Source organism: Cetorhinus maximus, chromosome 9, assembly GCF_964194155.1.
Source record: "Cetorhinus maximus chromosome 9, sCetMax3.hap1.1, whole genome shotgun sequence".
NCBI lineage: Eukaryota > Metazoa > Chordata > Chondrichthyes > Lamniformes > Cetorhinidae > Cetorhinus > Cetorhinus maximus.
This window is the reverse complement of record NC_135887.1, coordinates 121,800,513-121,816,539: the sequence shown is the minus strand read 5'-3', so window position 1 is coordinate 121,816,539 and position 16,027 is coordinate 121,800,513. Positions and strand designations below refer to the sequence as shown.

At 40.8% G+C, this 16,027-nt stretch overlaps 1 protein-coding gene across 4 annotated transcripts in view; it reads right to left on the bottom strand.

Annotated features, from left to right (window-relative positions):
* Nucleotides 1–16,027, bottom strand: part of shank2b (SH3 and multiple ankyrin repeat domains 2b) — a 1,028,817-nt gene that overhangs the window by 495,211 nt on the left and 517,579 nt on the right. For all 4 annotated transcript variants that reach the window (XM_078549478.1, XM_078549479.1, XM_078549480.1 and 1 more), the window contains one exon: nucleotides 2,626–2,733. In XM_078549478.1, coding sequence (XP_078405604.1) covers nucleotides 2,626–2,733 — 108 coding nt within the window. The remainder of the gene's footprint in view (nucleotides 1–2,625; nucleotides 2,734–16,027) is intronic.

Sequence of the window (16,027 nt, the reverse complement as noted above, 5' to 3'; positions counted from 1 at the left end):
GTATGAGCAACAGACTTAGCAAGATGGGAAGTGCCATCCACATTCATCATGTTCAGATGATAACGCGTGTTTGGAAATGAAATTCTTTTACTGAGCAGTTCACCTGGATGACCTGGTTTTGTTTATGCCTTCAAGAAATTTCTCTCATTTTTATTCTGTACTTACTAATATATTTTATTCTGACAGTTTATCAGAATCTATTTTTATCATACCATGAACAAGGACAGAAGGTAATTAGACTGTTGACACAGTGATCCTCTCCTCCCACTGAGGGAAGGGTTAAGATCTGAATCACAAACAGATGTTTCTCCCTGAGTGCTGCCTGAGCTGCAGAGCATTTCCATCTTTTGTTGTTCATGTTTTATCTCCCCCTTCCCTAGACCTTGATGACTAGCTCCCAAGTGCCTGACATAATCTCACCCCAAAGAACTGAGGCTGCTCAGTCACTGAGTGTTTTGAAGACTTAGATCGCTAGATTTTTGGGCACTAGAGAAATCAGGAGATATTGGGATAGGGCAGGAGCTGAAGCCGAGGTGGAAGATCAGCCATAATCTCACTGAATGTTCCTATGAACCTGTCTATCGGGGTCAGGTCATTAGCGCACATCATTAGCACATAGTCAGGTCATTAGCACATATCGCCCGTTCCTTCACTGTCGGTAGGTCAAAATCCTGGAGCTCCCTTCCTAACAGCATTGTGGGTGTACCCACACCACATGGACTGCAGTGGTTCAAGAAGGCAACTCACCACCACCTTCTCAAAGGCAACTAGGGATGGGCAATAAATGCTGGCCCAGCCAGCAAAGCCCGCATCCCCTGAATGAATAAAAGAAAACACGGGCCTGATGATCTCCAGGCACATGCCTACCCTGTGACGAGAACGTATGCCCAGAATCAGGGGTGGAAACCCAGCCACTGTTGAAGGCCTAACAACAATGAAAACCTGCATTTATATAGCACCTTCAATGTAGAAAACATCCAAAGGCATCCCATAGGATCCAAAATTTGACACCGAGTCACAGAACCAAAAGCTTAGTTAAAGAGGTAGGCTTTAAGGGGTGTCTTAAAGGAGGAGAGTGAGGTAAAGAGGTGGAGAGGTTCAGGGCGAGAATTCCAGCACTTAGTGTCTAAGCAACCGATAGTATGGCCACCAATAATGAGACAAAGGAAATCAGGAATATAGAAGAGGCCAGAATTAAAAGAATGCAAAGAGTATTATAGGACTGGAGGGGCTCATAGAGATAGGGAGGGGTGAGGTCACTGGGAAATACAAAAAGGTGAATTCTAAATTTGTGACGTTGCAAAACCATGAGTCAACAAGCACAGGGGTGATGGGTGAATGGGTCTTGGTGTGTGTCAGGATATGGGCAGAGGAGTTGAATGAGCTGAAGTGTATGGAGGGTGGAGGCTGGGAGGTCAGTCAAGATAGCCTTAGAATAGTCCAGCTGAGGTAACAAGGGTATGGTTGAGGCTTTCATCAGGAGATAAGCTGAGGCAGGGTATGGAGTCGGGCGATTCTGCAGAGATTGAAGTAATCAGTCTTGGTGATATGGTGAGGATATAGGGTCGGAAGATCAGCTCAGGGTCAAATAGGGTGCTGAGGTTGCAAACAGACTGATTCAGCTTGGCACAATTGCCAAGGAGGAGGATGGTTCATGGTGGGGACCAAAGACAATGACTTTGGCCTTCCTAATATTTGACTGGAAGAGATTTTTGCACCTCAGATACTGGGTGCTGCACAGTGGGACAAATCGGAGTGCAAAAGGCTCAAGAGAGATGAAGGTAATGTCCTTCTGAATGCCTTCCAAAAGAAGAAGTTGATCCTGAAGATCCATGAGGGAATCCCAATAAATCCTAAAGATCGATCAGGGAATCCCAATAAAAGAGGTCACTTATCCCCATTATGGTGCATATGACTGCAACTATGAACAAGACTCAAGAGTCCCAGGAACTTCACTTCCTGCCTCATTCACATTACCCGTCCCTCTCACCTCCCATTTTGAGGGAAACCCTGGAAATCTTGCAGCACCGTATATGGGTGGACACCGACATTAATAAGTATTCCTTCGCTCCCCTCAATTTGCAGCTAGGGAATGGGAAGTACCTGGGGTCAATGGTTAGGAAAATCAGCCTCAAGGATTCTCATCCAGCTATCGATGGAAGGAGGTCGGGGCTAGCTGCACCAAATACAGATTCGAACATGACTTGGGGTTGGGGCACGGTGAAGCTACATTTGCCATTGCAGTTCTGTGCAGCAAAAAAAAGTGGAGCCTGTGATGTCTTAAAAGAACAGATTTTTTTTTTTTTACTTTGTCTGTTCACACTGTTATTTCTTGATTTATTAATTGCTACCTGCCTCCCATCACTACACATTTGCCTGCCAGCTACAAAGGTGTGCTGGTCTGGGTTAGCAAATCAATCATGTTTATCAGTGAAGACACCTCAAAGGATCCAACGTTTACAATGATACATTGTGATATTAATACTAGGAGAACCAAGGTTAAAAAAAAGTCCAAAGGTTAACTCGCTCCACCATATGTTTGTTACACTCAAGTGAACTGCAGCAAACCACAGTGTCAAAGCTTCACCAGCCAACTTTCCATCATCCTTTCATTTGAGTCCTTACCTGGTCTGGTTTCATTTGCTGGAATTTCCTCCACACATTCAGCGGGGAACCATCCAACTCGGCCTCGAGCACTGCCTTCCCAGAATCCGCCCTCTCCAATACTCAGAACTGGTACACCAAGAAATAAAAAAAGGGAAATGATTAGTTGATCCTTTTAGAAAAAATTGCACTTCTAACAAAAGTTGTGTCAGAATGTAACATAAGAAATAGGAGCAGGAGTAGCCCATATGATCGTCTCAAACCTGCTCCACCATTCGACAAGATTAAGACATCAACTCACCTTTCCCATCCTATCCTCATATTCCTCGATTCCCTTAGTGTCTAAAAATCTTCTGATCTGAGTGCTGAATATACCCTTTGACTTGGCAGACATAGCAGTATGGGGTAGAGGATTCCAAAGATTCCCAGCCCTTGATATGAAAACATTTCTCTTGATCTGTGTTAAATGACCTACCCCTTGTCTCATGACTATGGCCCCTAGTTCTGGACTTTCTAGTCAGAGGAAACAAACTCTCAGCGTCTACCTGTAAAAATGTTACATGTCAAGTCCTCGAAAAATGTTATATGTTTCAATGAGATCACCTCACATTCTAAACTCCAGAAAACAGAGGTCTATTCTACTCAATCTCTCCCTAAATGATGAAACCCTCAGCCCAGGGATCAATCTAGTGAAGCTTTGTTGCAATTCCCCTAAGGCAATTATATCCTTTCTTAGATACAGAGAGCAAAGCTGCAGAGTATCCGAGGTATGGTTTCACCAAATCCCTATATAATTGCTGCAAGATTGCCATGATGTTATTCCGCAAGCCCCTTGCCATAAAGGCTGGGATTTTCCGGCACTGCATGCCGCCGGGATCTTTCCGTCCCACCGAGAGTCAATGGACTTTTGGCCGGTCGGCTGCAACCCCCACAGCGGGTCCCCACCACGGTGGGACTGGAAAATCCCAGCCAAAGGCTAATATACCATTTCCTTTCCTAACTGCTTGTTGTACCTGTATGTCAACTCTCTGTGATTTGTGTACAAGTACCCCCGAATCTGAATATGGGAAGTTAATAGTCTCTCACCTTTTAAAAGATATTCTGCTTTGCCATTCTTCCTACCAAAATGAATAATTTCACATTTCCCCACATTACACTCAATCACTTAGCCAGTCTATATCCCTTTGCAGCCACTGTGTGATCTCCTCACCATACTTTCCCAAATGGCTTTATAAATTCCAGTTCAATTTTTAGAGCAACGCATGATGACTACAAATGTTCACTGCTTATTTATGCTGCACATTTGAAATTTAGATGTTAATTGCATTTGCTTTTTAAAAAATACTAATTGAAGGGGGTGGTTTTTAATAATGAATAAAAATCCATCAATTTATTTACATGAACTTTGCCCAGAAATTATCTGCATATGCACAAGTCTTTTGCCCAAATAGTACATCAAAACCACAGAAGGAGATAGTCAGCTCAGGTACAGACCTGGCTCTGTACAGTCATTATAGGGGAGAAACTCTGTAAATTGGTCTAGAAAGATTTGGAAGCACTTTCACATGTTGTTACACATGAAATTGTATTGAGCAACTGTTGTTCTCATAAAAATGCTTAATGTGAATTTACTAAATCACCTTCTGCTCCCTGCAATGCAGTCCTGATTCTGTTTATTTTGAAATGTGAATATCCATATTTTAAAATATGTGGATATTAGGCATTTATTTGGAAATTGTGCCAGTCAGGAAATTCACTCCATAATGGTCAGAGGGATTGTTGGCTTATGATTAACACAACACACTATGTGAAAGCACCTTTAATAAATGTACTAACCTATGATCAGGCATTACCACTGCTGAAAAGATGCTCTTCATTTAGAGGAGGAATATTCAGGGCACAGACACTATTGTGCACCTGATTTTTTTTCTGCGCAACGTAAACGTGGAAATTAATAATGTTCAAACATTCTTGCGTAAACACAAGAAAGAAAAATTTTTTAAAAAGCTTGAAAAGACCTGGTAGGCCAGGCAAAGACGGAGACAGCTTGCATTTATATCGTACCTCAACACGTCTCCATGAGGTTCTAAAGTTCCTCATTTCAATAGATTACTATTAAAGTGTAGCCATTGTTATTTTGTAGATAAGCATGGTAACCAATTTGTACACATTGAGGTTCAAGAGACAGCAAGTAAGATGAATAACCAGTAAAAACTATCAAATAGTGCACTTAACAATTTCTCAAATGTCTCCACAGCCAATGCAGTACTTCTTTGAGGTGGAGTCACTGTTGCAATGTAAATCCAGCAGTAAATTTTCATACAGCAAGTTCTACAAGCAACAATATGATAATCACCAGATATTTTGCTTTTAAGTGTTGTTTGAGGGTAATATTGTCCAGGGGCCGGAAGTCCCCTGTTCCACTTTGAGAGATTGCAGTGGAATTTTTATGTCTACCTAAGAGGGGAGATGAGGCCTCAGCTTAACGAAAGATGGCACCTCAAAGAGCTATCACTCCCTCAGGATTGCTTGCCTTGATCTTGTGTGCGAGTCTCTGGTGTAGGACTTAAACCTGCTACATTCTGACTCAAATGCAGAAGTGCCATCCACGAAGCTACAGCTGACACAGTGGTATAATTAAAGTGAGGAATCCTTGTCAGGGCACCGGGAGAACTTCCTGCATCATAAAAGGCACGTCTAACATCTGCAACAAGGCAGCAGTGAGATGTCAGTTTCGAATACATGCTCAACTCCTAATGGGGATTGGTGTTTGTTAAAACAGCAAGGAGAACTTTGGATGTTTACCATAACAGGTCGGGGAGAATGGGTGGGTTGTATGTTGTTGGCGGGGGGGAACGTGATGGGTCTGATGGTTGGGCTGCTTGGAAGGGGGCTGGGAGGAAGCAATGCTGCTCCTCCTGGCCCACAATGAGTGCTATGTAAAGGCTGTACTTACCCTGCTGGTGCTGCCAAGTCTACAGAGGCTTGGAATACCCAAAAGTCCACAATTAAACCCACAAAACTGGTAAATGCAGGGTTTCTAGCTGCATTAACATATTTAAAATGTCAATCTACCCCTGTGAGTGATTTGGCTGCCCACCCCTTGTCCCGCACTTGGAAGTTTTGCCCATTTAACCACTCCCCCACCCTCAAACAATCCCCACCCACTCACTCATGTTAAAATTCCTTTCTTTCTGAGCACAAAGGCTTTGCAATCCTTTCTCATAAAACACTGAAGATGAGTTTTTACAGACCTGCAAATGTCAGTGAAAATTGAAGAACCAGTTGTTGAATAATTCAATCAGACCTTTTTATTTTTGCTGTCAGTGTGTGGATTTTATTTCTTTAACTGTTTTTTTAAAGCTAACCTTTCAGTCCATTAATAGTGCTCAAAAAAGATTCATTGCCTCAATGATGTTAGTGCTACTGCTAAAAGCAGAACGTGGGCAGGATTTACCCACATAGAACATGGAACAGAAGTGATGAAGACTAGCCGCTTTCCCATGGTGTTTCTCAGGTATACTGTTGGACCTGCAGCGCTAGTAACTGACTGCAAACTAAATGGGGTCGATGGTGATTGTGTAAAACAGGTGATATCCAGTTGTCAGCTCATTTAATTCTATCCATTGTCTTCAATGAAAATATCCACAAGGACAGATGAGCAATGGGCCAGTGATTTTCTATCACACAGTTTACACCACTGGACAATGTCAAGATCCACCCCATTGTGTCAGCAGTTTAATCATTGCTGTAATACAGGAAATGTATTGAAGGTCAACATGGGCTAAAAGTATTGCACACTTCACGGATATTAAATGACAATAGCTTGCATTTATATGGACCTTTAACATAATAAAATGTCACTAGACACTTCACAGGAGCATTATAAAACAAAATTTGATGCAGAGCCAATAAGGAGTTTTAGAGCAAATGGTCAAGGGTTTAGTTAAAAAATAGGTTTGAAGTAGTGTCAAAAAGGAGGAAAGTGGGGTAGGGAGAGGAAGAGGTTTAGGGAGGGAACTCCAGAACTTAGGGCCGAGGCATCTGATGGCATGTCTGCCAATAGTGGAGAGATTAAAATCAGCAATGCTCGAGAGGCCATAATTAGAGGGGCACAGATATCCTGGAGCATTGTGGAACTGCTGGACTTAACTGAGATAGGGAAAGGGTGAGGCCACAGAGGGATTTGAAAACGATGAGAATTTTAAAACTGAGGTGTTGCTTGACCATGACCAATGCAAATCAGTGAACACAGGGGTGGTAGGGGAACAGGACTTTTGCGTTAGGAGATGGGCAGCAGAGGATTGGATGACCTCAAGCTATGGAGGGTGGAATAGGGGAGGCCAACCAGGAGTGTGCTGAATAGTCAATTCTAGAATAATAGAAAAATCTAGAAGTCTAGAATTCTATATTCAATGTATATCTAGAATATTATTTACCTACCACTCGACAAAAATTAGTTAATTATTTTCACACCCCTCCATAAAATTCCTTAACCCCACTTACTTAAGCTTCATCTCCCACGATGGATTTACAGATTTTGTTTAAAATCTAAATACTTTCCTGTTTATGTATATATTCTTCCCTCTCTGATAATTTCTTTTCTTTTTGAAGCTACTGACTTGATCAGTAAAAATGTTTCTTACTTTCATACGTCCTGAATTAGACTTTGGGTCTTACTGGAGCAGCACTGTTAGGTGTCAAACATGGGGGAGAACTTTCTCCACTTCATGTGGGCTGGGCCCGCCCAGTGTGATGCGCATCCAGAAGCGCTGAGCGCTCCCTGTGCGGGCGGGGGGAGGATGGAGAGTCGGAGCATGCGCGCGAAAGAACGCAGAAATTATTTCAGAGATTATTTCAATTTTTCAAAATCAAAGTAAAGGAAAAGAAATATTCGGACATGTCCCCTCATGGGACAGTGCCAAATGAGCCGGGACATGTCAATGAATTTTAATAAAAAATTTTATTACATTTATAAATCCTTCATGAAACCTCATCCCACCCGTGGATGAGGTTCCATGAAAAATGCAAAGGCCGCCTGGGCTCTTCGTCTGCCCGCCAACCTTAAGGTTGGACGGGCAGCCCTGTTAATTATTAAAATTGGTATTTAAATGGCCTTAATAGGCCTTTGACAGTTCCGTGGGCGCCCAGCTGACTCTGGTGCACGCCCACCGATCTGAAGATCAGAATGACGTGCGGTGACATTGGGACGCATGCCCGACGTCACCATGCGTTATTTTAAGTGTGGGCAATGGTTCAGTGGATAGAACTTTTACTTTTAAGCTAGAGGTTAATTGGTTCAAGTTTCTCAGAATAGCGTCCTCGGCCCAACCATCTCTAGCTGCTTCATCAATGACCTTCCTTCCATCATAAGGTCAGAAGTGGGGATGTTCACTGATGATTGCATGATGTTCAGCACCATTCATGACTCCTTAGATAATGAAGCAGTCCATGTCCAAATGCAGCAAGACCTGGGCAATATCCAGGCTTGGGCTGACAAGTGGTAAGTAACATTCACGCCACACAAGTGCCAGGCAATGGCCATCTCCAACAAGAGAGAATCCAACCATCGCCCCTTGATGTTCAGTGGCATTACCATCACTGAATTCTCCACTGTCAACATCCTGGGGGTTACCATTGACCAGAAACTGAACTGGACTAAGTATATAAATACTGTGGCAACAAGAGCAGGTCAGAGGCTAGGAACCCTGCGGCAAGTAAACGTCATGTAGCTATTCATGTGTGGTAAATATTTTTCTTTTAAAATAGAAGTTTAGTCTGTGGGTGTGTCTCAATTGGATTAAAGCCAGCTAGTCTGGGTACTTTGATATGTACTAGTTTTGACATGTAAGAGAGATAGCGTGCATTTGCATTTTTTTGAATAGAGCATTCAAGAAGTAGGGTGAAAACCTGACGCCTAGCTAGCAGATACCAAGCAACATGTTTATATTACTAATAAAATTGGTACTATGAAAGGGGTTTCATTGTTAAGACCATAAGATCATAAGACATAGGAGCAGAAATTAGGCCATTCGGCCCATCGAGTCTGCTCCGCCATTCAATCATGGCTGATAAGTTTCTCAACCCCATTCTCCCGCCTTCTCCCCGTAACCTTTGATCCCCTTACCAATCAAGAACCTATCTATCTCGGTCTTAAATACACTCAATGACCTGGCCCCCACAGCCTTCTGTGGCAATGATTTCTGTAAAAGATGAAGTTCAAAGAGACTGGTGAGACAATGAGAATTTGAACTCAATCAGTGGTGGTAGGTATAACTTGAGCAGTTTTCGGGTGTGAAATCAAAAGGCAGCTGCAAGCCTCCAACTGGCTCCACAGTGAAAAGAACCTCATTCTGAATTCGTAAGGTGAAAATGCTTTGCTTGGTATTTGGTCAAGTCTATGGGTTGCTGTTGCCTTAATGGAGATTAGTTTGGGAATTTGTTAAAAGCTATGATAGTAGTAATTTGAAGCCATGTGTATATATTTTAACCTGTGAAAATTAATAAAATGTTTCATTTAGTTTAATGTAAAGCCTCGAGAATTCGTGGTCTGATTCCTGAATTTAGAGTTGCATCTCAAACATAACACTTAAAATTACAGGTTATGACAGTTGTTTAAAGTTTCCCTCTGGGAATTTTAAACAACTCCACTTTACCAACTGCAAAGGCAATAACAATTGGGGGCTCGTCCGGGATCACTTGTATTTCTAATTCCTTGAATGGTTGGGAATTGGTGAATCGTAAAGCTTACGAATATGAGAGGCTCTTTGAATTCAGGAGTTGGTGAGGTATTTTAGAAGTGGTAAGACTGCAAGATGGCTTTGGCAATTGCTAAAACTTGTCTGAAAGTAGAACAGATAACTTTGATTGGGTTGGAGAAAATAACCGAAAGTAAATTAACAGAGTTAGCGGATAAGTTACAATTGGGGTTACCTGCAGGGGCTAGGAAATCTGATATAGTTAAAAGTATAGCACAGCATCTACAATTGGAAGTGAAACCTGACACTAATGAGTCACAACTGGAGGTAGTGAGACTTCAGTTGCAAATGAGAAAGCTTGAATTAGAAGCAAAGGACAGAGAAATGGCTATTAAAAGGGAATTAGAAATTGCAAAGATGAAGAAGGAGAAAAGAGAAAGAGAGGGAAAAAGAGGATTCCAAATGAAAATGTTGGCAGTTAGGAAAGAGATGTCAGTAGGTGAGGAAGGATTTATCCCCAGAGTATAACCCAGTGGGGATATGTTTAAATTTGGCCAAGCTAAAAGAAATTGAAGCATTTTTTATTTCATTTGAGAAGCTAGCTAAACAGATGAAATGGCCACAGGAAAATTGGACATTGTTATTACAGTCTAAGTTGGTAGGTAGGGGGCTTGAGGTATATGCTTTGCTTTCAGAAGAAATGTTGGTGAGTTATGATGTGGTGAAAAAAGCTATTTTGAGTGCATATGAGTTGGTTCCTGAAGCATAAAGGCAGAGATTTAGGAATATGAGAAATCAGCCTAGGCAAATTTATATTGAGCTTGAAAGAGTAAAACAAAGTAATTTTGACCGGCAGATGCGGGCATTAAAAATAAAATGCAGCTCTTAGGGAAGTCATTCTTTTGGAAGAATTTAAAGATTCAATCCTTCGGTAGTGAGAATTCATGTGAGGAACAGAAGGTTGATTCTGTAAGACAAGCAGCAGAGATAGCTGATGATTATGAGTAAGCTCATCGAGCTAAATCTTTTTTCCGTCACCCTTTCAAATTGGAAAAGGATAGAACGTGGGAAGGTGAAAGGAATGTATGTAGTCAGGGAAGAGAAGGAGTAGCTGCAAGTTCCCAGGAAGTTTTTTCTCAGAATAAAAAGAAAGGTGCTGAAGGTAGAACTGACATTTGAAAGTTGAGGTGTTTTCATTGTAATAAAGTGGGGCACACAAAGTCAGTGTGTTGGAGGTTGCAGGAAAAATCTGTAGGAATTAGTGGGGTACAGAAAAGCTCTGGAAGTAAAATTACTGTGGGTTCTGAGGTCCAGGCACAGGAGAAACCAGTGGTTTGTGTACAGGTGAAACAGGGAGAATTAGTGAAAGGTAAAGAAGTGTTCATAGTTTACTCAAGAGAATTCTGCAGAGTAGGTTGCAGAAAAGTTTAAAGATTTTGTATGTGAAGGGAAAGTCTTTCCATGTGTACAGGGTGGAGTAGGTAAAGATCTTAATATTTTAAGAGATACAGGGGCTAGTCAATCCTTAATGTTGTTAATAGTGATATTTGTTGTTCAGAGCAAGTGTTGCAGGAGAAGGTAATAATAAGTGGGGTTCATGGAGATGCTAAATCTATTCAGTTGTGGAAAGTAAATTTAAAGAGCAGATGGAAGACAGGTGAAGATATAGTTAGAGTGGTGGAAAAATTGCCCATTGCATGGGTTCAATTTATACTGCATAATTATATAGGTGGATCGCAAATGTGGGTGTTGTATGTGGTGGTTGAGCAGCCTGTAGAAGTATTTTCAATAAAAGTGCTACAGAAGGAACATCCTGTATTGTTTCCGGATTGTGTTATAACAAGACCAAAGGCCCATCAGGAAGAACAAAATTAACAAGATGAGCAGGCAGTTCAAAGGCAAGAAGAAGGCGTTGAAATCCAATTAGCTGGCACTGTATTTGATAACATTGTTCAGGAGGAAGGAATGCAGGACAGTTCAGTTGAAGTGTTTAACTCAACGAGGTTAGTGGAGTTAGAGAAAAATGATTTGCAATTAAAACAGTTATACCAGAAAGCTTATTCAGAAACCGAAGTGAAATGTATTCCGGTCTGTTGTTAGCTTCGAGGGGATGTATTAATGAGAAAGTAGCGGTTGGATTATGAATCAGCAAATGAAAGATGGAGGGAGGTGCATCAGATTGTTATCCTATTAGATTAAAGAAATGAGATTCTGAGGATTGCTCATGAAATTCTAATGGGAGGACATTTAGGAATTAGGAAAACACGGGAAAAGATACAGAGGTTTTTTTTGGCCAGGATTGCATAGGGATGTAGTCAAATTCTGTAGAACCTGTCATATATGTCAAGTAACAGGAAAACCACAAGCAATGATTAAGCCGGTGCCTTTAGTCCCAATACCAGCATTTGAAGAACCTTTTACCAGGATCATGATTGATTGTGTAGGACCCCTTCCTAAGACTAAAAGTGGAAATCAGTATTTATTAACAATAATGGATGTGTCTACTAGGTTTCCTGAAGCGATACCTTTAAGAAATATTACAACTAAGAAGATTGTGGAGGGGTTAATTAATTTTTTTTACAAGATATGGTTTACCTAAGGAAATACAATCAGATCAGGGGTCAAATTTCATGTCACAGTTGTTTAAGGAAGTAATAAACAGCTTGGGGATAAAACAGTTTAAGTCAACAGCTTTCATCCAGAGTCACAAGGAGCTTTAGAAGGATGGCATCAAACTTTAAAAACTATGATAAGAGCATACTGTCAGAATTATGCACAGGATTGGGTACAGGAATTCCATTTTTGTTATTTGCTATCAGAGAAGCTCCTAATGCACCGACTGATTTTAGCCCTTCTGAGCTAGTTTATGGTCATGAGGTAAGGGGACCACTGAAATTGATTCATGAGAAATTTGTGGGTCAAAATTCAGAAAACTACTCTCCTGGATTACGTGTCAAATTTCAGGGAAAGATTGAACAGAGCATGTGAGTTGGCTAGGGAATATTTAAAGATATCACAGCAAGTGATGAAAGTGAAAGCAGGTAAGAATGCTACAATTCATAGTTTTGTTTCTGGAGAGAATGTACTAGTTTTATTACCAGTATTAGGGGATTTCTTAAATGCAAGATTTAGTGGGCCTTACAGGATTGGAAAGAAATTGAATGAAGTAAATTATTTAATAAATACTCCAGATAGAAAAAAGCAGAGGGTGTGTCATGTAAATATGCTTAAAAAGTACTTTGACAGGGAAGAGGAACAAAAAAGTGTTAGTAATGGTGGATGATGAAAAAGAGGTAGAAGTGCGGGACTCTGAAATTGATTTTCCTCTAATCAAATTGGATAATGAGGGGGTGCTTGAAAATGTACATGAAATATTGAGTTACCTTCCATCAAAGTGTCAAAGTGATTTGGAAAAGCTATTGCAGTCACACAAATCTATTTGTGGAAATAAGTTGGGAAAGACCCATTTAGCTTTACATGATGCATGTATAGAAATGTTATCTTCAATAAGGCAACAACCTTATAGATTAAATCTGGCAAAGTTATCACAAGTACAAAAAAATTCATTTCATGCTTCAAAATGATATCATTTGAGTTTAGTTGCAGTAACAGGAAGGAGTTTGCCTATTGTACTGGTACTGAAACCAGATGGAAACAAAGGCTGTGTGTGAACTATCGAAAGGTGAATGCGGTGACAAAAACAGATTCATATCCCATACCACGGTTGGAGGATTGACTTGATAAAGTGGGACAATCGAAATTTATCACAAAGATTGACTTGCTAAAAGGATATTGCCAGGTACCATTGTCGGAGAGGGCAAAGGAGATATCAGCTTTTGTAACACCAACTGGAATAAATCAGTTTAAAGTCATGCCATCTGGTATGAAGAATGCACCTGCGACATTTCAAAGACTGACAAACAAAGTAATTGCGGGTCTATGCAATTGTGCTGTTTATATTGATGATCTAATTGTTTTCAGTCAGATGTGGGAGAAGCATTTACAGCATCTGGAAGAATTATTTACTCGATTACAAGAAGCTACTTTGGTGATGAACTTGGCTAAAGGTCAATTTGCAAAAGCACAAGTTACGTATCTAGCCCATACCATTGGACATGTTAAGGTGTCTCCAAGAGATGCAAAAGTCAAGGCTATCGTGGATTTCCCAGTGCCTACAACAAAACAACAGTTTTGAGATTTCTGGGCATGAGTGGGTTTTACCGGAAATTTGTTCCAAATTTTAGCCGCATGGTTGCTCCACTGACTGAACTATTAAAAAGAACAAAAAGTTTCAATTGGCTCTGGAGTGTCAAAAGTCATTCGACAGTTTGAAAACTGTATTAACTATGACACCAGTTTTGGCAGTACCCAATTATGCCAAGCAATTCAAGTTGGCCGTCGATGCAAGCGACATAGTCATTGGGGCTGTACTGTTACAAGAAGATGATACTGGAATTGAAAAACCGATAGGGTGGTTTTCATGGAAGCCAAATGTACAACAGAGAAGATATTCAATGATCGAAAAAGAGACTTTGAGTTTGGTGTTAGCATTGCAGCATTTTGAAAGTTATGTTAGAAACAATTCATCAGAAAAATCTTTTATAGTGACCATATTCCTTTGAAGTTTTTGGACAAATTTCAAGACAAAAGTGCAAGGCTTTTCATATGGAGTCTATTATTACAACCATTTAATCTATGGATTATACATATTGCTGGAAGAGAAAAATCTGTTCGCAGATGCGTTATCAAGAGTTTGAAGCTTAAAGGAAAATGGGACGTTTAAAAAAAAACTGGACACTGAAATGGAGTGATTTCTGTTGATACCATGGACTTGTGTATATATATATATATATATATATCATTATGTTAATGCATGCATCTGGTAATGTAGTAGTGTAATAAGTATAGGAGATAGCATGAGATGGGTTATTAAAATAAAGCCGTGATTTAGGATTGTAATGGTTCATTTTCTGATAAGGAGGGGGATATCATGAAGCTGTTGGAAAATATTTTTCTTTTAAAATAGAAGTTTAGTCTGCGGGTGTGTCTTAATTGGATTAAAGCCAGCTAGTCTGGGTGCTTTGATATGCACTGTTTTTAAATGTAAGAGAGATAGCGTGCATTTACATTTTTTTTGAATAGAGCATTCAAGAAGTGGGATGAAAACTTGACACCTATCTAGCAGTTTCCAAGCAAAATGTTTATATTATTAATAAAATTGGTACTATGAAAGGGGTTTCATTGTTAAAAAGTAAAGTTGAAAGAGACTGGTGAGACAATGAGAATTTGAATTCAATCAGTGGTGGTAGGTATAACTTCAACAGTTTTCGGGTGTGCAGAAGAGAGGCCATGTGAGATCAAAGGCAGCTGCAAGCCTCCAACTGGCTCCACAGTGAAAAGAACCTCATTCTGAATTTGTAAGGTGAAAATGCTTTGCTTGGTATTTGGTCAAGTCTATGGGTTGCTGTTGCCTTAATGGAGATTAGTTTGGGAATTTGTTAAAAGTTATGATAGTCAAAATTTGAGGCCATGTCTATATATTTCAACCTGTATAAATTAATAAAATGTTTCAATTAGTTTAATGGAAAGACTCGAGAATTGGTGGTTTGTTCCCTGAATTTAGAGTTGCATCTCAAGGGGGGATACAGTAAGAATTTATTGAAAGGGAATTACTTAGAATCTCCAGGCAGCCATTGCCATCAAGTGCATTAACAATTAAGGGTTACCAGATGAACCTTGCACACCCTTAGGGCCTGCAGTCACCAGGAAGGCCTTGGGAGCCAGACTGGAGCTGGAGGATGAAAACAAGATAGATTAAGTGTGCTCTTCAACAGATAAGGAAAGACAGGTGGTCCCAGCTTAGATAGGGGGAGAAGGCTCTGCCTGGGTGAAGGGGGATGTATGTACCTGGAACCAGAGGTATCTGTTTAATATAAACCTATATGCTGGCAAGATTGGGATCTGAACAATGTTCTTGTATGTGATCAGTGATGTATAAATAAGCTATATACTTGTAATTTAGTAGAGTGCTACTTCAAGCTGCTTTGAGGCAGTTCCCTCCTTGCAATTGCTCCAATAAATAATCATAACCTGCACCTGAGCCTCCTGTGGGTCATTTGTCAAAAATACCACAACAATTGGCATAGTCGGCAGGATACTCAGATCGGATCCTTGGGACAGTGCTGCAAAGTGGGTGAGTATACTTTATTTACCACCCGTAGTTAGTGCAGTAAGCCTACCCGAGAACGGTCGGGTCGAGTATCAAAAGAATCGGGAGGAGGACTCAGGACAGGAGACACCGGGGTAGAAGGCGGAGCCGCTCTGGCGGGCTAGCGGTGCCAAAGCCACGCAGGGAGGCCGGATCACTACTGTGAGAGGAGGCGGAGCCGCACTGGTGGGCTTCAGTTAGCCACAGTAGGTACAGAACCATAGTTGAAGCCGCGCAGAGGCCAGACCCCTGGGGAAAACAGGTAGACCGCAAGTAACTAAATTGTCAGAGCCGCGCAAACTAACTGCGCAGAGACAGACGGAATAGAAGAATAGAATGCCATCAGGAAAACAGGAAAGTTCTATGGAACTCCACTGGGGAGCCGTGGACTCCATCACGAGGTTCATAGCGGAACAACAGTCAAAATTAATCAAGAAAATGTGGAAGGGTTATTGGGACCCGAAAGGTCCCCAACTAAATTTTCTGTAGCTTAAAAAAAAAATGAATTGATCTAAGT